The sequence below is a fragment of the Mus musculus genome, chromosome 5, assembly GCF_000001635.26.
Source record: "Mus musculus strain C57BL/6J chromosome 5, GRCm38.p6 C57BL/6J".
NCBI classification, from domain to species: Eukaryota; Metazoa; Chordata; class Mammalia; order Rodentia; family Muridae; genus Mus; species Mus musculus.
The window spans coordinates 92017880-92043388 of NC_000071.6; the positions used below are offsets into that span (position 1 = coordinate 92017880).

Consider the following 25509-nt stretch of genomic DNA (forward strand, 5'->3'; position numbering starts at 1 on the left):
GACGCATTAGCCAACCACCAGGTTTACTGTCCCTTTAGATTCTTGGTACTCAGCTTCTGACACTTATGCTCTCAGACCCTCTCCAGCAGCTTGAACAGTCTGAATAAGCATTACTGTATATGATGGGATGGCTCAGCAAGACAAACAAAAGCACAGACTTCTGAGCTGGAAGTTACTTTCCATTGCTGGAAGACAAACTATGTATCACTTACAGAGGATATCAGTTGTATACACTGCTAGAAAACAAGGTAAGGAGTGGGTTTAGATAGCAGTGGAGAATGAGATGCCATATTCAAATGAGTTCAATTTCAAAGAAGACCTCAAGGTTTCTTATGGACTAAAGAGGACACGTAACATGTGCGGGTTTGTCTAGGGGAAGACTGTGCTAAAGCAGGACAGACAGTAAGCATAAAAGCCCAAAGGCCGGGAGGGGCATATCTGACCATCACATGGAAGTAAGAAGGGAATCTACAGTGGGAACAGCCTGAGGAAAACAGAGCTGGAATACAGGGTTGGAGACTTAACTCATGCAGGGATTTATTACCTATCAGGATTCTGGCCCTTCCACAGAGAACAGAGGCCAAGGGAGAGTTTTGGTCAGGATAAGAGGTGACTGTGTGGTGTGGTCCCCTTGCTATCTGTGAACCACACACATGCCTCTCAGAGTCAATATGCCATTGTGTCCTTACCTTGCTCATCTACTAGACCATGAGCTCCACAGAGACTGAATTGATGCAATTTGTGTTTTATATACAACAGAGCGATCATAAATGTTTAAGTGATTATACAAAATATTTTCACCAAAACTCTAGTAAGGTAGTGAGACACGGTGTCTACTCATTTACTCTTTAACAAGAACTGAACTGCAAGTCTGAGGGTAAGAACATTCACTATGCTGACAAAAATAAGTGAGATGGCACCGTGAGAGAATCTTCTGACCGGACTGAGAAAATGTATGTAGACATTGGGAATTTCAAATTAGACTCTGACAAGTGAGGACAGCACTGCATAACTCAGGTTTCAGTCAATGGGGGCCTAGCAAACACAGAAGTGGACACCCACAGTCAGCTATTGGATGGATACAGGGCCCCCAATGGAGGAGCTAGAGAAAGTACCCAAGGATCTAAAGGAATCTGCAATCCTATAGGTGAAACAACAATATGAACTACCCAGTACCCCCCCGGAGCTCGTGTCTCTAGCTGCATATGTATCAGAAGATGGCCTAGTCAGCCATCACTGGGAAGAGAGGCCCATTAGTCGTGCAAACTTTATATGCCTCAGTACAGGGGAATGACAGGGACAAGTGGGAGTGGGTGGGTGGGGGAGTGGGTGGGGGAGCGTGTGGGGGACTTTTGGGATAGCATTGGAAATATAAATGAAATAAATACCCAATAAAAAAAAACAAAAAAAAAAACTTAATCCTTCACTCCCGTGCTTACGAGCAGCAGGTCTAGAGGTAACCCGTGCGTGCTCTTTTGCAGCAGAGAGCAGTTACTTACGGATGTGCTCACATTCATATTATAAATCCCTGCTGGAGGAGGCTGATTTGGTTTAACAAATGGATTACAGTATTTCTTTGTTTTCTCATCCACTCTGTAACAAAAATTTTAAGTTAGAATCATCAATAATTATTTTCAAACACAAATCAATGACATTATGCTAAATGATATGCAGTTTAATCAGAACTTAATGCCTGGTCTCAAGTCCACAATGCACAGGAATCTGGTGTGAGTGACATTCCACCATTCAGCGCATCACTTGGGCTTCCTATAGCTGCCTCTTTCAGGAAAATGCCCAAAGGAGCCTCTGTGTGCCACTCAGTGCTCACCACCATTGCACACAGCAGCAGATGCTCACATGAGTTATGCCTTTTATTAATGACAGCCCTTCATGGTAGTAAGCTGAATTGCTATGGCTTCTCTTCATTGTAAGCAACAGTAAAATACTTACCTAGAACTCAGGTAAATGCACTCTTTCTTTTTTCTTTTTCTTTTTGGGAAATTCTAATAAATTCTCATCATAAAGGTCAAAAATATTTAAAGAGCTATTTTATAAGTTGAAATTGCATCCAGAATTTTTACAGTAAAACAATGTGAACAAGTTAACAAGCATTTTCTTGACTCATTTCCCATCCATACCTGTAATTCTGAACGCCAGGAATAGTCCCCATTCCAGCATTAATGCCAGGAGCAACTGCAGAAAGATTGTGTGTGAGGGGAGGAATCGCTGTGCCTGGGTTCCTTGAGTGATCAATGTTGACATTGCTGCAATCTCTGAGGCTGGTGGAAGCCAAGCCTTTGTGGTTTGTCCCATTGTCATGGAGACAGTTGGCATTTGAAGCTCTACTTCCTTTTTCCATTTTCTCAACATCAATTTTTGACCCCTTTACTTTAAATACTTTTGAATCCTTAATTTTGGGGTCAGCATTGGTATCCTGACATTAATAAAGACATTGACAAGTTAATGATCTGACAATAAACTTCACATCCCTATTCTACCTATGGAATTACAGTTAAACCAAGATTCTTATTCAAATAGTTATTGTGAAAATACAAGAAGACTGTATGTGATAAATACCAACTTGATAGATGGTAGACAGGCAGAAGACAGACAGACAGACAGACAGGCAGTAGATCTGTCTGTGTCCAAGAGTATACGTTTCAGTTGGGGAGTAAAATAGAAGAGAAATACAGAGAGACTGCTGCTTTTGTCCTTACATATTCAGAGTCAGCAAACATTCAACTGAAAACTCTTCCTTTGGTTCACTTGACAGTGTGGAAACAGAATCAAGAACAGATCTGAGTAACTCAGCAGGAAAGTAAACATTTCACTAAATGTCAGAAGCACAAGTTTAAAATGTTACCAAAACACTAAAAGTAATATCTTTATTTTCTATTATTAAGGAAGAAAAGTAGACTAAGTTGCATGTATTTGCTCCCCAGTGTATGTGTGTGTATGCACCTGTGTGTGCATATGTGTGGGCATGTGGATATGCATGTATGTTTATGCATATACATGGACAGAGATGCCCAGTATTCTTGAATGAGTGTGTGGAACTAAAATTCTCTTTTTCTTTTCTTTGTTTTGTTTTGTTTTTTCCAGACAGGGTTTCTCTGTGTAGCTCTCGCTGCCCTGGAATTCACTCTGTAGACCAGGCTGGCCTCTAACTCAGAAATCTGCCTGCCTCTGCCTCTGCCTCTGCCTCTGCCTCTGCCTCCCAAGTGCTGGGATTAAAGGAGTGCGCCACCACTGTCCAGCTAAAATTCTCATTGAAGCTGCATCTGTACCACAGATTTTGTAGACTGACTAGGTGAGACCTGTGACTAGAGAGTGATGGATGTAGGTCTACAACCAAAATTATCTAGGAATATCTTACTCCCTTTCATAGCTACCTATAGTCTGTAAGTGACCCAGCTTCCTCAAGACTACTTGGTAAACTGAGGCTGTACTGTTATGCATAACAGACTCTAGCTTCTAACACCCCAAAGCTAAAGGCTTTAAGATAACACCTGTAACACAAAAAAGATGTCCCACTCTGCTGTAGCCCAGCTACCTAACACCGACCAGTGTGTTCAGGGAATGCTCTGACTTATGGCCTTCTCCACTCTGTGGCTATAAAGATCTTATAGCAAAACATGTCATGCAGGGTCACTCAAGCCTATGATCCTGGGGCCTGGTTATGACTCATCCTTGTCCCAGAATACAGCATTTCCTTATATCCTTCAAGTCATTATTTTATATAAGGTGATTTTCTAAGCAACACTACTGCACCTTCTAGTACTTGTTCAGCATTTAAAATACAATATGTTATGTTTTTTAAAGTTATTGTCTGTAGGAAAGATACTATCTTTTTGTTTATTTAGATATGTTTTTGCAACCAAGTTGACAGTTAACAGTTAACAGTTTACTCAGTATTTTAAAACTTTAAAATCTTCATTATTGGGCTGGAGAGACTGCTCAGTGGTTAAGAGTACTTGTTGCTCTGTAGAGGACTAAGATTTGATTGCCAGCACCCACATGGTGGCTCACAAACCATATGAAATTCCCATCCTACAAGATCCAATGCCCTCTTTTGACCTGCACAGGTCCCAAGCCTGTATGTTTTTCACATATACACAGGTTAAATACTCATGTATAAAATAAAATGAATACATCTAATCTTAAAAATGTAAATCTTCATTATTTCCATCCACAGATTTAAACCTTAAAGCTCGAACATTTACCTGTACCACAAGGGTTTTTCTTTCTTCACCTAAGGCATCGTCTTTTTCTTTCTTTCTGTTTTGAGACTTTTTAGGTAAAGAATTATTCCTGGCATCTTTCTCTATTTTTAACTGCAATTCTTGAGAAAACCTATATAAAAGTATATTTCTCAATTAAAATAAAATTAATGAGAAAGAAAAACCTAGGAAAAAACTCAAGATAATTATTTAAAATTCAATATTAAACTAATCCATTTTATTTAAAACGAGAAAAATCCCATCCCAGATGACTAGTTCCTAAACGCTGTCCTGCAGGCTTTCGGGTGCGGAAGAGCCTCTCCGGAGTCTCAGCATGAGAATGTCTGCACCAGCCTGTGAGCACTGGACCTCGGAAACAAAATGGAGAATGAGGCTATAGCAGGCATCTCTCCAAACACTGCCCCAAGCCAGGCTATCAGTCCTGTGCGCCTCACACCCACTCATTCACTGTGTGTTGGAGGGGAGGGGGCGCCGTGGGGGAAGTGTCACGTAAGAATGCTCAGAGTGCAGCAGGGAAAAGGGTCAATTCTACTAAAGCTAAACAAGCCCTTGAACAATATCTCTCTTCAGCTTTCGTGACAAGAAGACAAGAACCACAGGCTGCATTGGTTGTCTTAAGGAAGCTTCAAATGGTGACCCAAGTACAAGTCAAGCCACACGCATTCTTCACTTATAAGACTAACAGGAAAAACATGCTTATTCAGATGGGAATGTGGCAGTTATTCTGCTTTGAAAATGAACAAGGTGAGCTACTCACTGCAAGGAATTCAACTGAAAATAGTTCTGTAAACAATAAAATTCAAATTTCCATGTGAAAAATTACAATTCAGTTAACTTGGGATCTTAGCGGTCTTTCAATAATTCTAAAGTTTTCTGGTAAAATGAAGTATACTTTTTAAATATTATATAAAGAAACATACCTACATTTTTAAGGTCCACATAATTCAACATTACCAATACGTTTCAAATGGTGAGAGTATAACATAAAAGCATGCAGACAAAACATCAGGTCAGAAGATCAGACAAAAATAGATTTAAGGCAAGAGAGACAGCAAAGTTCATTGCCATGGTTTGGTCCACACTGAGCCGGCCATTTAGAAACTATCAGAGGGGACTGAAGGGAGGACTCAGCAGTTCTGAGCGAGCACTTGCTGCTTTCCAGAGGCCCACACCAGATTCCCAGCAGCAGCCTCAGGCAGAATAACTGCGTAAGCCTTCAGCTCCACAGCATCTAATACAATCTTCCAGCCCCTGTGAGCACACACATATGACAGACAGGCAGATACACGACATACACACACGCATACACATACAAATCAATATAAATAAAAATAAAATAAACTTTAAGTTAAGGAACTACTACAGCTAAGCAGAGCATCATCTGCCTGTCAATCCCAGCACTCATCAGGCCAAAGCAGGAGACGCCAAGGCAGAGGCTACCTAGTGAGTTTCAGATCAGACGAAGTACAATGCAAGACACTGCCCTGAATAATGAAAAATAAAAACAAGGAAGGGAAAGAAGAACAGAGGACAAAAAGATAGAAGGAGGAAATTTCAACTGCCAAGTTCTGGTATACTATCTAAGTTTGACATAGAATCAAAGAATACTAAATTACCTCAAAAGACTATTAAAAATACACACACACACACAAATTTGTTTCTTCAAACAAAAATAACATACATAGTTCACAAATTAATATAAAAGCAAATGTAAGAATCCAGATGTAGTGTTATTAAACTAGATTTTTTAAGAGATTTGCAAAATGGCAAAGCTTTAGGACAGGAGAGATAGCTCAGCAGTTAAGAACCCATGCTGCTCTTGCAGAAGTTCTGAGTTTGGTTCCCAGCACCAATGCCAGGAGGCTTACCATTGCCTCTAACTCCGACTCCACATCTTCTGCCCTCCTGTGACCTCCAAGAGTATCTTCATTTATGTGCACATACACAAATCCAGCCACACATGGAAACACATAGATAGATAGAGAGAGAGAGAGAGAGAGAGAGATACTTGGAGAAGCACCCACAGACACTGAGGTAGCACTGGCACCCACAAGACTGATAAATCAAGGACTTAGCGCAGCAGCAGCAGCAGCAGCAGCAGCAGCAGCAGCAGCAGCAGCAGCAGCAGGACCACTGGGCCTGGTGTAGCATGAGTCTGGCAGCAACAGGAAATGGCAACTGCACAGTTGCAGCAACACCAGAGTTTAGTGACCTGAACAGTCGGTGTCAACACATGCAGAAAAGGGTCTGTTTCATGAAATCCAGCAGTTCCAGTTTAATAGGTACAGGAACCACCTGGGGATTTCGTAGGATGCAGAAGGCTGATGTCCTGCAAAGGGAGTGTTAACAAGCAAGCCTGTGTACTGGCTAGTTTTGTGTCAACTTGACACAGTTGGATTTATCACAGAAAAAGGAGCTTCAGTTGCCTTCATGAGATCCAACTGTAAGGCATTTTCTCAATTAGTGATCAAGGGGGAAAGGCCCCTTGTGGGTGGTGCCATCTCTGGGCTGGTAGTCTTGGGTTCTATAAGAGAGCAGGCTGAGCAAGCCAGGAGAGGCAAGCCAGTAAAGAACATCCTTCCATGGCCTCTGCATCAGCTCCTGCTTCCTGACCTGCTTGAGTTCCAGTCCTGACTTCCTTTGGTGATGAACAGCAGTATGGAAGTGTAAGCCAAATAAACCCTTTCCTCCCCAACTTGCTTCTTGGTCATGATGTTTGTGCAGGAATAGAAACCCTGACTAAGACAGCCTGGCTGTGGAGCCTTCCCTTTGACCCTGGTCCCCACAGCCTGCAGAGCACAGGCCAGTACTGTACCTCTCAGCAAATCCATCCATTTGAAAGAAGTCATGGCGCAGAAGGTCAGCACAGAAGGGCCTTTTGTCTGGGTCAATGTGCAAGCATTTCTGAAAAATCAAGAACACATACAAGTCTTCTTCAAGAATAGCTGTCTAGAGTTAGGTGTCTTCTTTACAGCCAGTAAACAGAATAAGCACAAATCACAATAGTGGCCACCAGTGGTTTTTGTATCACAAAAACAGACCCAGCAGGCACTCAGTACCTATAGATGCAAATAAATGCACAAATCACTAAGAAGCAATCTTTCCAAGAAAAAAAAATGATTCTGGCCTCTACCTCTACTATCTGTCTATACAAAATACAGGCAGCAGAACAACTTAGATTTCACTAGTAGGGGTTATACAACACAACCTGGTTCCTTTAACCAGGTTTAAACAAAAGAGATTAAATAAGTATAAGAGCAACTGCCAGCTGTAATAGTACATACTTATTTTCCCAACACTTGGGACACTGAGGAACGGGTTATAGGTTCAAGGCCAGTCTGGGTAACATAGCAACACCTTGTCCAAAAACATAAGACAAAGCAAACAAAAACAACATCAACCAATGGCAACTTAGAAATTTTCCTGGTTTTGGTTTTTTAAAAATTACATTTAGGGGGCTGGTGAGATGGCTCAGTGAGTAAGAGTACCAACTGCTCTTCTAAAGGTCCAGAGTTCAAATCCTAGCAACCATATGGTGGCTCACAACCATCTGTAACGAGATCTGATGCCCTCTTCTGGAGTGTCTGAAGACAGCTACAGTGAGTGTACTTAACATATAATAAATAAATCTTTAAAAAAAAATTACATTTATTGTCATGTATCTGTGTGTAGGTGTGTGTGTCTTGTGTGCAGGCACACGAGGCACAGTGCACTTGTGGAGGTCAGAGGACAACTGCAGGAGTTGGCCTTTTCCTTTCTCCATATAGCTCTCAGGGACTGAACCCAGGTCAGCAGGTGTCAGAGCTTTATCTGCTGAATCATCTATAAATTTTCTTTATATCTATGGTGGTTTGAATACACTTAGCCATGGGGAATGACACTATTAGGAAGTGTGGCCTTGTTAGAGGAAGTATGTCCAAGGAAAGGTGAGCTTTGAGGTCTCCAAGCCCTTCTCCTGGCTGCCTGCAGAAGACAGTCTCCTCCTTTGGATCAAGATGTAGAACTCTCCGCTCCTCCAGCATCAAGTCTGCCTGCACACTGCCACTCTTCCCACTATGATGTAACGGACTAAGCCTCTGAAACTAAGTCAGCCCCAACTAAATGTTTATCTTTATAAGAGTTGCCTTGGTCATGGTGTCTCTTCACAGCAATAAAACCCTAACTAATATCCTAATTTAAATTATCAAAGAAATTATAGCAGGATATGGTGGTACATGCCTTTAATTCAGTACTCACTGTTAATTCCAGCACTTGGAAGAATTTCTTTTCTAAGATTTACTTGTTTATGTATGTGAGTATACTGTAGCTGTCTTCAGGCACACCAAAGGAGGGTACTGGATTCTATTACAGATGTTTACGAGTTGTCATGTGGTTGCTGGGAATTGAACTCAGAACCTCTAGAAGACCAGTCAGTGCTCTTAACCATTGAGCCATCTCTCCAGTGCCTATGAGACTGAGGCCAGCTTAGCTTACATAGTGAGTTATAGGCCAGCCAAAACTACATAGTAATTTTTTTTTTGGGCGGGGTGGGGTGGGGTGGTGGATTCTGAGACAGGGCTTCTCTGTGTAGCCTTGGCTATTCTTGAACTCACAACGTAAAACAGGCAGGCCTCCAACTCAGAGATCCACCTGCCTCTGCCTCCTTAGTGCTGAGATTAATGGAGTATGCCACCACCTCCCAGGTAACTCCTTGTACTGAAAGAAAGAAATAAAAGAAAGAGAGAGAGAAGGAGGGAGGAAGGAAGGAAGGAAGGGAGGAAATAAAGAGAGGTAGGAAGGGAGAGAAGAAGAGAGAGGGAGGGAGGGAGGAAGGGAGGATGAGAGGGAGGCTAAGAGATGGCTCAGTGGTTAAGAGAACTGAGTATTCTTCAGAGGACAAAGGTTCTATTCTCAGCACCCACATGGCAATTCACAACCATCTGTAACTCTGGTACCAGGAAAACCTATGTCCTAGTCTACCTTCCATTGGTACTGAACATATATGGTGCACAGATATACATGCCAGAAAAACACCCAGAAACATAGAAATTAAAAAAAAAAAAAAAAAAAAAAAAAAAAGCTGGGCATGGCAGCATACTACTTTAATTCCAGCCCTCAGGAGACAGAAGCAGGGGAATTTGGAGGCCAGCTTGGTGTACACAGAGAGTTCCAAGGCAGCCAGGGCTATACAGAGAGACCTTGTCTCAAAAAACTAAAAACAAAACAACAAACAAACAAATATAACAACCTCCTCCAAACCAAATTTAAAACAAAACAAAACAAAACAAAAGAACAATTAAGCCTGGTAGTTACGGTGAATACCTTTAATCCCAGATCTCAGGAGGCAGAGGAAGGTGAATCTAGGCCAGCCTGGTCTACAAAGTGAATTCCAGGACTTCCAAGGCTACACAGAGAAACCTTGCCTTAGGAAAAAAAAAAAGGAAGGAAGGAAGGGAGGGAGGGAGGGAGGGAGGGAGGGAGGGAGGGAGGGAGGGAGGGAGGGAGGGAAAGAAAACAATTAAAACTTTGGCAACTGATTTTATGACCTTAGAAATTATTTGCTGATTAAAATTTAGATAACCAAATGCCAGTTGAAGTGTGGGGTGCACACCTGTAACTCCAGTCTGCAACACCCAGAGGCAGGAGCACTGAGGCAAGCTGGAGGCAGCCTGGGCAGCATAGTGTCATCTTGTCCCAACAGCAACAAAAGAGCACACACTGTAAATTCCTGAGAGCATAAAAGAGCCCTCTCTGTCACTGCCACCATGCCAGGTGCTTCACACAGATGACTTCATTAAACAAGGTCTTGCTCTCATCCACTGAAATCCCTCAACACCAATAAAAACAGAACAGATTCTGTAAATACTTTTAAGTTCTACAGTTGATTCTGAAACTTTTACTATATAATTCGCTTCAAGGCACTCAAAAACAAAAAAAAGGAGAAGGTAGTGTGAAGTTAAACAAGATTGCTATCCAAGAGCTGGTCACAGGTAAAGCTAGATCCATCAGCCCTATGTTGCCTCTACCCTTCTGCTCTCTGCTCCAAGGGTATACATCAGAGACTGCAGAGAGGGCTCAGCAGTCAAGAGCACAAGGACCTGAGTTTGTTTCACAGCCCTGCCCTATTCCCCCTGGGCAGCTCACAACCGCCTGGAACTCCAGTGCCAGGGAACCCACTGCCTCCAGCCTTGGTGGGCACCATCACTAGTGTGTAGTGTGTACATACCCAAACACACATGCACATAACTAAAAAAAAAAAAAAAAAACAATCGGGCAGTGGTGGCACATGCCTTTAATCCCAGCGCTCAGGAGGCAGAGGCAGACAGATGGATCTCTGTGAGTTCAAGGCCAGCCTGGTCTATAGAGCAGTTCCAGGACAGCCAGGCCTACACAGAGAAACAAAAAAATATCTGAAACAAAATGTTAAGGTTTTATGATTCTAAAGGGATGTATAGTAAACAACAGTTTAAACTTCCTTCTTTTTAAATCTCTTTGTAAAAATAAATAAATAAAAAGTAAAGATGGTCTCAGAAAAACATTTAATCTATTAGAGGATTAACGAGAAAGGAAGACATGTATTATCTTATAAACTTACTATAACTCATTATTATCTCCGAATGTGTGTGTGTGGTATGTGGAAGCCCAACACTGATGTGTTTGCCCAACACTCCAGTGTTTGGTTTTTGTTTTTTAAATCACTCTGCACCTTGCATCTTTGAAACAGTGTCTAGCTGAATCTGGAACTCAGCAACTGGGCTAGTCCGTAGGGATCTCCATGTCTCCCCAGGCTCAACTCCCTGACCCCTGAAGGGAACTTACAGACACACCCAGTGTCTTAGTTTCCTTTCCTATTTCTGTGATTTAAAAGAGCAATTTAAGGGAAAGGGGACTTATTTTAGCTCATAATCCAAGGCACAGTACATCATGATGAAGAAGTCAAGACACCAGGAGCTTGAAGCAGTCAATCATATATCCACGGTAGGAAGAGAGCAAAAATGCATGCATGCTAGTGTTGAGCTTGCTTTTTCCATTCTTAAGGTCCAGGATCCCTGCCTAGGGAATGGTGGCAACCACAGTGATAGGGTCTTTTTACCACAACTAATGTAGTCACCCTAAACACGCTAAAAGACCCTTCTCCCAATGATTTCCGATGCTTTGAAGTCTGACAGCACTAACCATCACACCTGCTTTTATGCTAGGTATGGCACACACTTTGCTGACAGCCATCCTTCTAACCCCTATCTAAACTTTTCTTAGTGAGTTAAAGACAGCAAAATCATCAAGTACATGGTTGCATGAGCCTGGCATTTTAAGGATACTGTTTTGCAGTACCCTGAACAATTAGTAATAATAACTTTCTGAATTAACAGTGTTAAAGGGTCAACTCTTATCTCAGAGACAAGGTAATGCAGTAGAAATCCCTAGTTTCTACTAGATACAAACAAAAGCATCAGTCATCTGTAAATTAGCTTCAACAAATCCAATGTCTAAGCAAAATGTCTTGATGATAGCACTGATTACGAGCCTATGAATTTATGCCCCTACATAATAACTTTCCTAATTATTTACATTTATTTCTCTTATTTTAGTTTTTATGTCTATTTAAAATAGTTTTTATGTTTTTAAATGAGAATGTTTTCAAACTTAGAACATGTTAGAAATGTTCTCTGAAATTTTAAGACAAATAAAAATTTCAGGCTCTGCAAAGCTTTGACCCTACACAAAGAACTATAAGCAACTAAGGAATGCTGACAGCCAAAGACACAGTTTTCCCCAAGGAAGAGCACATCAACTGGGTGTTCAATACCAAACGGTCAGCCCTAAAACCACATGAATAACATTATACAGACTAAGCAGGTTATATTTATAAATTACACACACACACACACACACACACAATAGCAACTAATGAAAAAAAGATGCCAAGAATTTGAATTTGAAAGAGATCAAGGAAGATTCTGAGAGTGGGAAGGGAAGGGAGAAATGATGTAATTATATAACAGTCCCAAAAATAAAAGAAAAGATCCATCCCATACTCAGCCTCCAATGAGACTATGCCGGGGCCTGGCAAACACAGAAGTGGATGCTCACAGTCAGCTATTGGATGGATCACGGGCCCCTAATGGAGGAGCTAGAGAAAATACCCAAGGAGCTAAAGGGATCTGTAACCCTATAGGTGAAACAACAATATGAACTAACCAGTACCCCGGAGCTCTTGACTCTAGCTGTATATGTATCAAAAGATGGCCTAGGCCATCACTGGAAAGAGAGGCCCATTGGACTTGCAAACTTTATATGCCCCAGTACAGGGGACAGCCAGGGCCAAAAAGTGGGAATGGGTGGGTAGGGGAGTGGGGGGGAGGGTATGGGAGACTTTTGGGATAGCATGGGAAATGTAAATGAGGAAAATACCTAAGAAAAAAGAAAAAAGAAAAAAATAAATAAATAAAAGAAAAAGACTTCAGGCTCTTATTTCTGAAGTACCTCTGGCAATGTAATGAATTGTTTAAACCTTTTCTTAGTATACAAAATTTTAAAACATCTGAGGAAATTATTGACCTAAAAGATCAAGTAGGGGGGTTGGAGAGACGGCTCAGTGGTTAAGAGCACTGACTGCTCTTCCAGAGGTCCTGAGTTCAAACCCCAGCAACCACGTGGTGGCTCACAACCATCTGGAATGAGATCTGATGCCCTCTTCTGGTGTGTCTAAAGACATCAACAGTGTACTTACATATAATAACTAAATATTTAAAAAAGATCAAGTAGGAAAGCTGGGAGGCAGGGAGAGATACAGAGACAGAGAGAAACCAAGTGGAGCCATCCATGAACCAGTCTCTCTACTATGGAGACTCCCTACCACACAGCAGGAAAAGGTACAATTACCTTTGCTAAACTGATCACAGCTTCAGGGAGCTTAGGATAGCGGCTCTCAAGAGGCTCTGCTTCTGCATCTTTGACCTCAGGCAACCTTACTCCAGCAAACACAGGATTTTTATAAAATAGCTCCTGGTGTCTTGGAATTAAATTACCTAGGAGGAAAATAAGCATGTACGTTTGTTAGTACAGATGACAGAAATGGTAGAGACAGGTGATGTAAAGAAAACGGTGGAAACAGGCAGCGGAATATAAGAGTCTCTCAGCAAGATCAACCTAAGAAAGACAAACCTGCTAACACAGGGGCACTTGGAAGTTTTTATAGTGTCTTGACACAAGAACAAGGAAATGAACACTGATTTTTGAAACATATTCATCTAAAAACTTAAATGTAGCTATAAGCAGAATTAATGGTGAAGACATGACAGGTAAAAAATATCTTGTGCCACTCTAGATGAAGTAGTACAGCCTCCAACAGTAAAATGTACCATCCTGCCCCAAAACAAAGAATTTATAGTCACATGGACACAGTCTATTGCAGGCAAATCACTTCTTCCCTCTAAGAATTTAATTTTTGTTCAACAGATTGTGTACCTATATCTAAGTTTAGATTTGAGCATTTAAACCTTTATCTCAATGTTAATACCTATTCTATCATGAGCTGTATAGATAAAAAAGTTAAATTTTATAAACCCTTTATTATACTAAAACTATAAATACTATATAAATACAATATATGAAATAGTGAAGATTAATGTATGCATTCAGTACAGATGAAACCCCTCTGTTCTTTCTCCCTCTTCCCTATGATACAACAGTCATATAAAAATTGTACTGTAAGAAATCATATAATACTTCATAAATTCTTAATCTCAAAATTTTACATTATTCCAACTGTCTTCCTGTTTTTCCATTTTAAAATCTATCTTAGAATATGAATTATATATTCTAACAAATGTAAGCCTCAGAGTCTAGCTTTAGAATTTCATCCAAAACACTAAGGACAAAAAGCAAAATCTAGGAAGCAAGGCATAGTGATGTGCATCCGTGGTCACAGGCATGGTGAGCAAACATCTGTAGTCACAGGCATGGTGAACACATCCGTGGTTGCAGGCATGGTGATGACATCTGTGGTAGCAAACTTTGGGAGGCTGATGCGATAAAGGCTTAGGCAGAAGGATGGAGACTTTGAGGACACCCTATGCTTCACAGTCAGACCCTTGTCTCAGAAAACAGAAAAAAACAAACCCTAAAATTTAAATGCAAAGCAACAGTAAGCTATCTCCTTTTTTTTTTTTAGGATTTATTTATTTTTATTTTATGTAAATACACTGTAGCTGTCTTCAGACACTCCAGAAGAGGGAGTCAGATCTCATTATGGATGGTTGTGAGCCACCATGTGGTTGCTGGGATTTGAACTTCGGACCTTTGGAAGAGCAGTCGGGTGCTCTTACCCACTGAGCCATCTCACCAGCCCAGTAAGCTATCTCCTAAGTCTCTGTTTCTTCAGCTTATCCTGGAGATGAAGATAAGGATGAAGAGGATAGCTGGGTCTCACCGAGTGCTCACTGACTCAGGGGTAAAAGAGATGAGGACGTCTCGGCTGTTGAGGGGCTGGAAATGAGAATGTTCAGAACTAGGCTCGGGGTTACTAGGATTTTTTAGTTATTCTGAGTTTTCACTGCACTGCATTGTTATAATTTTTGTAACATTTAAAAATCAGAAATGACTTTGAGCAACCTCGAGGAAGTTGACTGCATGCTAATAGAATCTTTGTTAATATAGTTTTTAAATTTTCTTGCTGATTGATTTGTGATTCTACTTCTCTTCAGCAACCACCTCCTTCTCTCTTACACTGATCAGCCTTGCTAGAGGGTCTGTGTGTGTGTGTGTGTGTGTGTGTGTGTGTGTGTGTGTGTGTATAGCATGTGTGCATGTATACATGTGTATGTGTGTATGCGTGTAGTGTGTGTATATGTGTACATGCATGTGTATATGTGTAGTGTGTGCATATGTGTATGTGTTTGCAATTTGCTCCATACCTTCACCTAAAATAAGCATTATCTTTAACTTTTGAACAAATTACAAAAAATAGAAACACACAAAGAAAAAAACTGAAAACTTTAAAGCACAGATATGTATCATCTTACCTAAACATGTCATAATATGATGTAGCTGATCAATATCAGATTCTCCTGGAAACAGTGGCTGCCCCATAAGCATTTCAATGACCAGACAACCAATGGCCCAGATATCCACAGCCCTGCAAACAAAGTTACATGATGACTGCATCTTCTATAGCACCTCACTAGGTTGTTATTTGTGGTTTTGAGAGGCATGGTAGTTAAGTCTTGTCACTTCTAGCCTTCTATTTTAATAAGTGAGATTTCCAGAAACTTCAACCTTGTGATATTAAAGGAGAAAGATTATGAAAAATCCTTACAGGAACTGTAAACTTTTTAAAGAGTTTTCAAGGAGAAAGCACTAGGGATCATTACGACTCATTTAGTAACACTGAGCCCTGGCCTTCCTTTCACTGTGAAGCAGGTCATTTATTACAAACACATCCCACTCTCAAAGAGCAGGCGTCACTCCTGCCGCTTACTTGCCATACTTGACGTCACCGACCAGCAGTTCTGGAGCTCTGTACCACCGGGTGGCCACATAGTCAGTGTAAACCTCCCCTGGAGCCGCCAGGGTCCGTGCAAATCCAAAGTCACATAATTTTACAACGCCAGACTGGGAGACTAATATATTCTCAGGCTTTATATCTCTGTGTATGATCTAAGACCAAAAAAATCCACAGAACATAAGATGTTAAATAAGAAATAATTTATTGGTGTACTTGCCACAAGCAGTAACAGAATACAACACACAGAAAGTTGTTCCAGGCTCAGAGCCCTGGGACCTAGTGGGACAAAAGAGAACATTCATGTTTCAAGCATCTGTTAAACTAGCCAACAGATCAACTTTCAGTAAACCACTACTGTCAAGACTAAGAAATAAACTGTTTGTTGAAAACTCATGGAAGAGATAAGCTTTGTGATCAGTCTTAATATACTACTACATTAGCAAACACGTGACCATGTATGTGTCGGACATGATATAAACTATTTTGCATAGTTAAACTTATTGTATTCACACAACCCTGAAACAGGTACTACTATACTTTCCACTTGCAGAGAGCTTGGAATGAGTAGCTAAACTATACAAGTTTGAGGAGAAAGAGGGATACAGAATCCATTATCCTGGATCATCCAAGCCAAACCAAAGTTATGCCCTGTAATGGACTGACACACAGCTCACATAGCTTGAGAGCGTGCAGGGATTAAAGAAGAGTGATTACTATTCTGATAGGAAGCTGGAAGCTGGCCCTAAACTATTAGGAGAATGTTTTATGGACCATTTGGGGAGAGGGGGTTATGCCCCTGCACACATGGCAGATTTGTTATTAGTTATTATATATTGATATATGTGTGTGTGTATGTGTGTATGTATAACTCAAACTTGGTACATTTTTTCAAACTATTTATTTTTATTTTATTTTCATTGGTGTTTTGCCTGCATAGATGTCCATATGAGCATGTCAGATTCCCTGGAACTGTGAGCTGCCATGTGGGTGCTGGGAATTGAATTCAGGTCCTCTGGAAGAGCAGCCGGTGCTCTTAACCACTGAACCATCTCTCTAGCCCAAAATCAGCACATTTTAATGAAAACAACTTGACCAAAAATCTGTCCCGGAATTTTGAGATACATTAAAACAAGTTTAACTAGAAAAAAAAAATCAAACCTACTGCATAGATACAGAAATGCTCTGAACACAAAAGCAGTCAATATTATCACCTCACACCTTGACGGCAGTGTACAGTTAAATGTGAGGTAATCATTCATAAGGCATAAAAAGTAAAGGGAAAGAGAAGCATACATAAGCAGATTACACTGAAAGCAAGCCAATGATGGCCAGGTGGTGCTGGTGCACATCTCTAATGCCAGCACTCAGTGGACAGAGACAGGTGGATCTCTGAATTGAAGGCTGGCCTGGTCTAAAGAGTAGGTTCCAGGACACCCAGGGCTATATGGAGAAACCCTGTCTTGGAAAGACAAACAAACAAAAAACAAGGGGAAGAAAGAAAACAAACACATGAACAAAGCCAATGATACTGCTATGTACTGATTTCACTGGCAATCCACCCTTAGCACAAAGAGGAATAGAGTCTCACCACCCATCATTAAGCACTCCAGCCTCACTGGCAAGAAAATGGCTTTTTTAAAAATTTATTATTTTTTGAGACTTTGACAAGTACATACTTTCTCCCTCGCCTTTCCTCCTATCCTTCCATTATACTCTTCCTTGCTCTTTTCCAAGTTTAGGAACCCCTTGTCATTAGCTGTTGATATATATATATGTGTGTGTATGTATGTATAATGTTACTTGTATGATTTGGGGTCGTTTGTTTGATTGCTTTGGATTCACCAATATCCTTGAAATATGTGTGGCAGTTAGTCTTGACTGTCAACTTGAAGGGATTTAGAATCGGCTAGGAAATACATCTTTGGCTGAGTCTGTATGATCAGTTTCAGAGTCATGTAACTGAGACCCACCCTGAATGTGGGTGGCACCATCCCATGGGCTGTGGTCCTGGACTGAATGAAAGGAAGACCTCATGCCAAGCGAGCGCCCGCCGGCTTCATTTCTCTGACTGCATGCAATGTGATCAGCTGCCTTGCGTGCCTGCTACCATGGCTTCCCTGCCACGATAGACTGTGCTCTCAAACTCTGAGCCAGAATCAACCTGTCCTTCCTATATTATGCTGTAGCCATATAATGTCCCAGAAACAAAAAAGATTACCAAGATGCAAGCACTTCATACTGATTCAGTTTTCCATATAGTCAGAATTATTATTATACATCATGTAGTCTATTCCTGTGACAATCATTTGTTGTTGTTGTTGTTTGTTTGTTTGTTTGTTTGTTTTTTCAAGACAGGGTTTCTCTGTGTATCCCTGGCTGTCCTGGAACTCACTATGTAGACCAGGCTGGCCTCAAACTCAGAAATCCACCTGCCTCTGCCTCCCAAGTGCTGGGATTAAAGAAGTACACCACCACTATCCGGCTCCTGTGACAATCTTATCTCTGATTTATTAAGCTAGCATTCAATTTCCTGAGTTTGATTAATGTTAGTCTTCATGATAAAAACAATGTCAAATTGGATTTCTCTAACATCAGTTTTCTGAGACTGGATCATTGTTTCAGGGGCCTCACAAAGAGAGCCAATGTTCCCCTAGGCTTGAACTAAACTAGATGTCTCTATGAAATAATTTATATATGTACATACAGATATAGTCACCTGTATATACAGGTAGTTTTGGGCCATCTGATGTTAGTGCTGGGAATAAAAAATAATCAGTGGACAAATATTTAAGTCTAGTTTATAAGTGAAGTATTTAGTGTTTTAGTATTCAGGGGCAGGGGAGTTAGAGAGCTGGCTCAGTGGGTAAGAGCACTTGCCTCAAAGCATAAAAACCTAATCCAATCCCCAGGATTTACATGGCAGAAGAGAACTGACTCCTGCACGTTACATTTCGACATGTGCACTGTGACCTGTGTACACATTCAATCAACTGGGGTCCAAAAAGTACACTGATGTCTGCAACTTACTTCAAAATATGTAAGTATTAGAAATTAATAAATTAACAGGTAAATACAGATTATAAAACGGAGTGTCCAGTATACATACTTATTAAGCAAGAATAAGAAACTTGCCAGGCACACGCCTTTAATCCCAGCACTTGGGAGGCAGAGGCAGGCAGATTTCTGAGTTTGAGGCCAGCCTGGTGTACAGAGTGAGTTCCAGGTCAGCCAGGGCTATACAGAGAAACTCTGTCTAGAAAAACCAAAAACCAAAAACCAAAAACCAAAAACCAAAAACAAAACAAAACAAAACAAAAACAAAAAACCCAAGAAACTCTTAAATGTATAATACAGCTAAGGAGAATAGGGTGTCCATTGTGTACCCTTCAACTTTCCAGTAGAGCCTAACTGATTTTTGGAATACATATATTATGACATGTGATAATTAGCAATACCAAATTTAATTCCTTATGCTACTGGTTCAAACTTAAAATAAATATCTCATTAAACTGGGTCACATCTTAGCTTATTACACAGCAAAGAACTGGCACCTAATACTTACATTGTGACTGTGGCAAAATCCAATTCCATTAATAATCTGAAACAAATATTTTTGAACTACTTGATAGTCTAGTCCATTTGGAAAGAGTTTCAAGTCATCAAGAATCGTGTGGTCAACAAATTCAAAGACTAGGTACCAACGTTTTTTTTTCTTACATACTTCCAACAGATTCACCAAATTTTCATGCCGCAGTTGCTGTTATTAAAAATATATGTAAAATAATTTTAGATCAAGTTATGAGTAATTAGCTATCACTTAAAAGATATCAGTATAAGAAAAACACATAAATTAAATGAATAAACAATGTTCATTATAAAAGTATGTTCAAGTTCTAAAATAACAGTCAAAAGAGCATACTGTTCCTTCTCCTCTCAGAGAACATAATAAAGTCACTTCTTAAAAAAAAAAAATCACAAGAACAGAACGGCTCTCAGAACGAACAAGGAAAGGCAGGCTGAGGAACAGCCACACAGAGACACTTGCTAAAAGAATCTATCAGACAAAATAAACAACTTTATTAGAAAAAAAACTCAAAAAGTACAAATTCAAAGAAATGGAGACTAACAGAATTCAACCCTATAGTCAGCCCCAGGATATAAAGAAATGATTACAAACCATAGTGGATTTCTGTTACCCCCAGCAAAATTCTGTCTTCTTCTCTAACTGTACCTTTTACTAACAGATGCTCCAAAAGTACCACATTACCATAAAATTAAACGTATTCAAGGGGCTGAGGGTGCAGCTCAGTAACAGAACTTGCCTAGTGTGAGCGAGGCCCTGGGTTCATTTAGCATGAAAGAGGAAGACGGAAAGAAGGGAGGAGGGACAGACAGAAGGGGTGATTATCCCAAAGTCTGTTCAACAACGCTATAAATATGAAAGGAGTTAAGACAAACAGCAGGTTGACACTCCCCAAATATAAATAAAACAATGTTGCCACCTGTAAAAGGAAGAAATCACGAGAACATGTGATCCAGCACCAGTGTTTAATCAAATTGTATTTAAGTAAAAAAGTGGGACAATTTTGAACATGGGAAATTTATCGGTTTCATATAGGAACAAACCCTATTGAAATATGGGCATCATGGCTGTGGGACACCAAGTGTACATTTTATTAATTTTTATTTTTGAGACAGTCTCTCTATTACATAGGTCTGGCTATCCTGGAACCAGGATATTACCTGGTCATAGACCAGGCTGGCCTCAAACTAAGAGAACTCCATCTGCTTCTGCCTCTGGAATGCTGGGATTAAAAGCATAGGCTACCATACCTGGCTATAAATCTTCATTTTTAAAAGTGCATTAAGACAGACAGCTAACGTCTCATGGGAACATTGAGAGACAGCAGAACAATGGAATCAAATTCTGAACATCATGTAATGAACTCAAATAATTCTGTTTTCTGTGGATATAGTCTTTTTTTTTTAAGATTTGTTTTATTTTTATGAGTACACTGTAGCTGTCTTCAGATACACCAGAAAGAGGGCACCAGATCCCATTACAGATGGTTGTGAGCCACCATGTGGTTGCTGGGAATTGAACTCAGGACCTCTGGAAGAGCAGCCGGTGCTCTTTACTGCTGCGCCATCTCTCCAGCCCCTGGATTTTCTTATAATGAAACAAATGTAAAAACACAGAGCTAGGGAAACAGCTTAGCAGCAAAGCATGAGGTCTGCGTTCAAAGCCCCAGAACCTACAGAAAAAGCCAGGTCTAAGATCATGTGCTGGGGAGGGGAGGGCATCAAGACTGGGCTCACTGGCAAGCCAGTCTACTCCACTCGGCAAGTTCCTGGGTGGCCAGCACCTGAGGAGTAACACTAAGTTACTCTGGCCTCCATATGTACATACACATGTGCACTCCTATCTGCACAAGTGTGCACATGTGTGGGCACACATACACATATACTACACACATTCACACACATATACTGTCACACACTCATAAACATACACTTACACACAGTCACACATGCACACGCACACACACACACACCACGGTGATGTTTTCCTTCAAATGTAACAGTCTTGAACAAGAAGCAACTTCCTTTTCCGCTCAATGCACGCTCTTACCTTTAGTAACTTGATCTCTCGCATTGCGATCTTCTTAACCATTTTATCATCGTCACTTTCTAGGAACTTCTTAATGGCCACAATTCTTCCACTGTCTTTGTTCCTACACTTCATCACCATTCCGTAACTCCCCTCTCCAACCAATCCTAGGTTCTCGTACTTCTCCATTTTGCTTTAAAACCAGTAGGAATTTTTCTTGCTGTGGAAACCAAAGCATGGCATTAAGAGCGCTGAGGTCTTCCGTTCCCTCCAATCTCCTAGGTAACTCACTCTTGTGAGACTGTTTCCCTTGTCACAGCAATCACTGCATTCACAGTGATCAATGATGACACAATTTCTTACCATTCCCACATGCTTTCAAAATGTGTATACAATTTAAAAATAGACAATGCACTAGGTGGTGGTAGTGCACACCTTTAATCCCAGCACTAGGGAGGCAGAGAGGCAGAGACAGAGGAGGCAGAGGAGGCAGAGGAGGCAGAGGAGACAGAGGCAGAGGCAGAGGCAGAGGCAGAGGCAGGAAGATCTCTGTGAGTTCCAGGCCAGTCTGGTCTATGGAGCTAGTTCCAAGACAGCCAGAGCTACACAGAGAAAACCTATCTCAAAAAAACAAACCAAACAAACAAAAAAGCATTTGTACTGCTCTTCCAAAGGACCTGGGTTTGCTTCCCAGCACCCCCATAGTGGACCACAGTCATCTGTCAGGGGACCCAACATCCACTTCTGGGCACATGCATCAGGCACGTGCATGTATATGGTACACACAGATATATGTACAGGATACACTCATACAAATGAAGTAAAAATTAAGCAAATCTGCCGGGCATGATGGCACATCCTAGCATCCAGGAGGCAGAGGCAGGCATATTTCTGTAAGCTTGAGGCCAGCCTGCTCTACATAGTGAGTTCCGGGACAGCTGCAGCTATGTAGAGAGAACCTGTCATGAACACAAGACAAAACTAACTAAATAAATAAGCCTTAGAAAAAGTTTATACTGGATTCAAAATATCCAAGTTGGAAGTCTTTATGCACTTTCAACTTAATTGTAAAAAATTATTACAGCATAACCACTGAATTAATACTGAACTTTTGGTAAATTTTCTCATCATACTAATTATTATTTTAAACTTGAGTCACTTAAATTTTATAGATATACAGGATTCTTTCACATCTGGATATAAAGTGTTTTCTGAATAAAGTCTATCATAAATGGAATCTTATTTTATCAATAATTGACAAAAATCCAGCAACCAGTTTTTTATATTATATATTTTAATAAAGAAAAAAATCATTATTTGGGGCTGGGAATGTGACTAGTGGTAGAGTATATGCTTAGCACGGGTATGAAGTCCCTGGGTTTGAATCCTAGACACACACACACACACACACCCATACACACACACAACCATACACACACACACCCATACACACACATACACTATACACACACACATTTGTCCATCATGCCCAGCATAAATTAATTTTTTTAAATCTGACTTTTGAATTTAAATTCCAGCAGCCATGAATAAAAAAATATTGCTCTAGATCCTGATTTGGTTTCAACATGGGCTGGGGAAGACTTAAACTTTAGGTATATTTATATTTTAAAATATAAATATTAGGTGATTATACTCAAATGACGACTCACAGTTGAATTTTTAAGAGCCTGACCATACCAAAAAAACAAAAACAAAAACAAAACAAAAAAACCTTATCACAACCTCTTGGAAGGAAAACACTTCTTTCCACTTAATATTAATCGCATATGATATATAGAGCTAACTTACCCAGACAAGAAAAAGTGGTGATGTTTTAGTGGCTTCTAGTATATTCATAGAAAAGGGGGAAAACCAACCAACCAAACAAACAAAAAACATTGACTTTTTATTCTAAAAAATTATGATAATCCAAAGTATATATTACATTTTCAACACTTGTCACCTAAGTGTGTGTGTGTGTGTGTGAGAATCCAAAGTATATATTACATTTTCAACACTTGACACCTAAGTGTGTGTGTGTGTGTGTGTGTGTGTGTGTGTGTGTGTCTGTGTCTGTGTTAACCCAGGGCCTCCAATAAGCTAAGCAGGTGTTCTTTCTACCACTGAAGTACACCATCCAGCAGCCATTATTTGCACAGTGTAAATGGAGATCAACACAGAAAAGAGAAGATGGAGAGAATGAAAAGAATCCTAATTAAAATCAAATTCAAAACTCTTCACTATCTTATTACCACTTTGGGTATTAGATTCTACTTAAAACTATTTACAGTGTCATAGGCACTGACTTCCCATATAGTTCACATTTTAACTTCTTTTTACCTTTAATTACTTTTATAATAAAAAATTTACATTTGGAAAAACCTTCAGTGTGATTCTAACTGGCATAGTTTTTAACCTTCCCTTAAGTATATATTGTAAAGGAGTAAGCTTTAGGCTAGTGAAAATAATACAAATAGCTGGAATCTATAGCCTAGATCGTTTTTAAACATATTGTAATTGGCATCCTAGATATTTAAAGATGCAAAATGAACCAAATAAAAATGACCTTAATCATGTCTAAAAGGTTCTGAAACATATTATAACCTAGTATTATACAAGTGAACTAATCCAAATTTATTTTCCCAACCATGTAGACACACTACATAGAGCACACCTACTTGTTCAAGTGGGACTGTCTAAAATACCTTAAGAATATCATGGCCTAAAATATGCCTTGTTTCCTCAGTAACTTATAACCCATCAGTTTCTTGCCTTCTCACTCTTAAATCTATGGGTAGCACGTGGCATACAAAAAAGAAGTCTGGTGCGATGGCACTATAATAATTTAGGATATGTGCCATACAAGCATACTGTTCAAATACTACCAATGTTCTTTGGTTAAAATCAAACTGAAATTTCTTATACATAAAAGAACGAAATAACTGGGTTTTTACAAAGTATTATACTTACTATTTCTTCCAAACCCTTCACATGGAAAGAGCCAAAGGTTTTCAACTTGGAAACAAATTTAAGGTGATATGCATCTCGCTAGCAGATCTAAAAAGATGCTGACTAGCTAGCACACTAGCAATCCCAGTATTGGGATTTCCTCTGCGGACGCAATTACCGGTCCTAGGTGAAGCAGGCAGGGAGGCAGATTGGCTTCTGCCCTCCGCAAGCTCACACTTCCGAGGACTACGGGCCGCATGCTGCCGTCGTCAAGGCAACGACCTCACTCGGTCCCCAGCCATAGGCAGTCTCCAGAGAGAGAGAAAGGGCCCGAGTCAGAATGCGTCTGCGACAGGCAAAGACACAAGCACCTGTCAAGGACAACAGCTGCAGAGAAACGAACTGAGGAAAACAGAGCACCGCCGGCCGAAAGCCCTCGGGTCGCTCAGCTCAGGGAAGCAGCACCTCGCCAAGTAGCCCTAGGCGAAGGCGTTGGCCACCCTAGCTGCAAGGGGCGGCTCTCACCCGCCTGGTCCCGCCCCGCCTACGGCGGAGCCTCCCTGATCCTGATTGGCTGAGGCCTGTCGTCAGGCGTTGTGATTGGCTCTGTGCCACCCCGCCCCGCCCCTTCACCTGGAGCTCGCAGGTTCGCTCAGCTGACGGCCTCGTCCCCACACCTACGGTCTTAAGTTTGTAGGGACCTTTCTGCCGGCGCCAGGAGACCTCTGCTCTCAGGGGACCGCAGGTTGCCCCAGTGGCCACGAGGAGAGCCAAGGTGACGGTTCGCTGGGACTGAGGAGACCATGAGATTTCCCAGCTTGCCCGCCCGCGGCGCGGCGGGGCGCTGCGGGGCGCGGGCCCCACCCGGGGAGGTTCCGCCCAGCCGCGATTCCTCGCTTCCTTTCGGTTCCGGGCGGTGGACCGGAAGAGCCTAGTAGTTTATTTAGCCGAAATTGGTGGGATGAGATCTGTTGACAGACCTGACAGGAAAAAGGACCCTGGGACGCCAGCCTGGTAGGGAAAGATTTGGGGTGGAGCCCAGAGAGGACCAGAAAGCAAGAAAGGTAGGTGCTGACTGCAAGCGGCGCAAGCTGGAGCTTAAAGCTTGCCTTCAGCTTGAAGACTAGATTAGCCACGACAGGGCAAGATCGGAAGACCATTACCAAGCATATGCTGACGTCGTACGAGAAGCCGGGAAATGCTTTATCCCTCCTTATTAAGGG

At 41.0% G+C, this 25509-nt stretch overlaps 1 protein-coding gene across 11 annotated transcripts in view; it reads right to left on the reverse strand.

The window, feature by feature from the left end:
* Positions 1–25163, reverse strand: part of Cdkl2 (cyclin-dependent kinase-like 2 (CDC2-related kinase)) — a 36969-nt gene extending 11806 nt beyond the window's left edge. For 4 of the 11 annotated variants that reach the window (XM_011249538.3, XM_017320988.2, XM_011249537.3 and 1 more), the window contains exons 1-10: positions 24308–24837; positions 21359–21557; positions 19289–19483; positions 15700–15878; positions 15245–15357; positions 13104–13249; positions 7057–7145; positions 4224–4353; positions 2139–2434; positions 1500–1593 (exon numbers count right to left, since the gene is read on the reverse strand). In XM_011249538.3, the coding sequence (XP_011247840.1) occupies positions 1500–1593; positions 2139–2434; positions 4224–4353; positions 7057–7145; positions 13104–13249; positions 15245–15357; positions 15700–15878; positions 19289–19483; positions 21359–21526 (1410 nt within the window). In that variant the 5' untranslated portion in view covers positions 21527–21557; positions 24308–24837. Of the gene's footprint in view, positions 1–1499; positions 1594–2138; positions 2435–4223; positions 4354–4436; positions 6166–6918; positions 7146–13103; positions 13250–15244; positions 15358–15699; positions 15879–19288; positions 19484–21358; positions 21558–24307; positions 24849–24919 lie in introns of those variants that run through there. The other 7 variants (NM_177270.4, NM_016912.2, NM_001276315.1 and 4 more) reach the window with 6 other exon arrangements.
* Between the last annotated feature and the right edge of the window lie 346 nt (positions 25164–25509).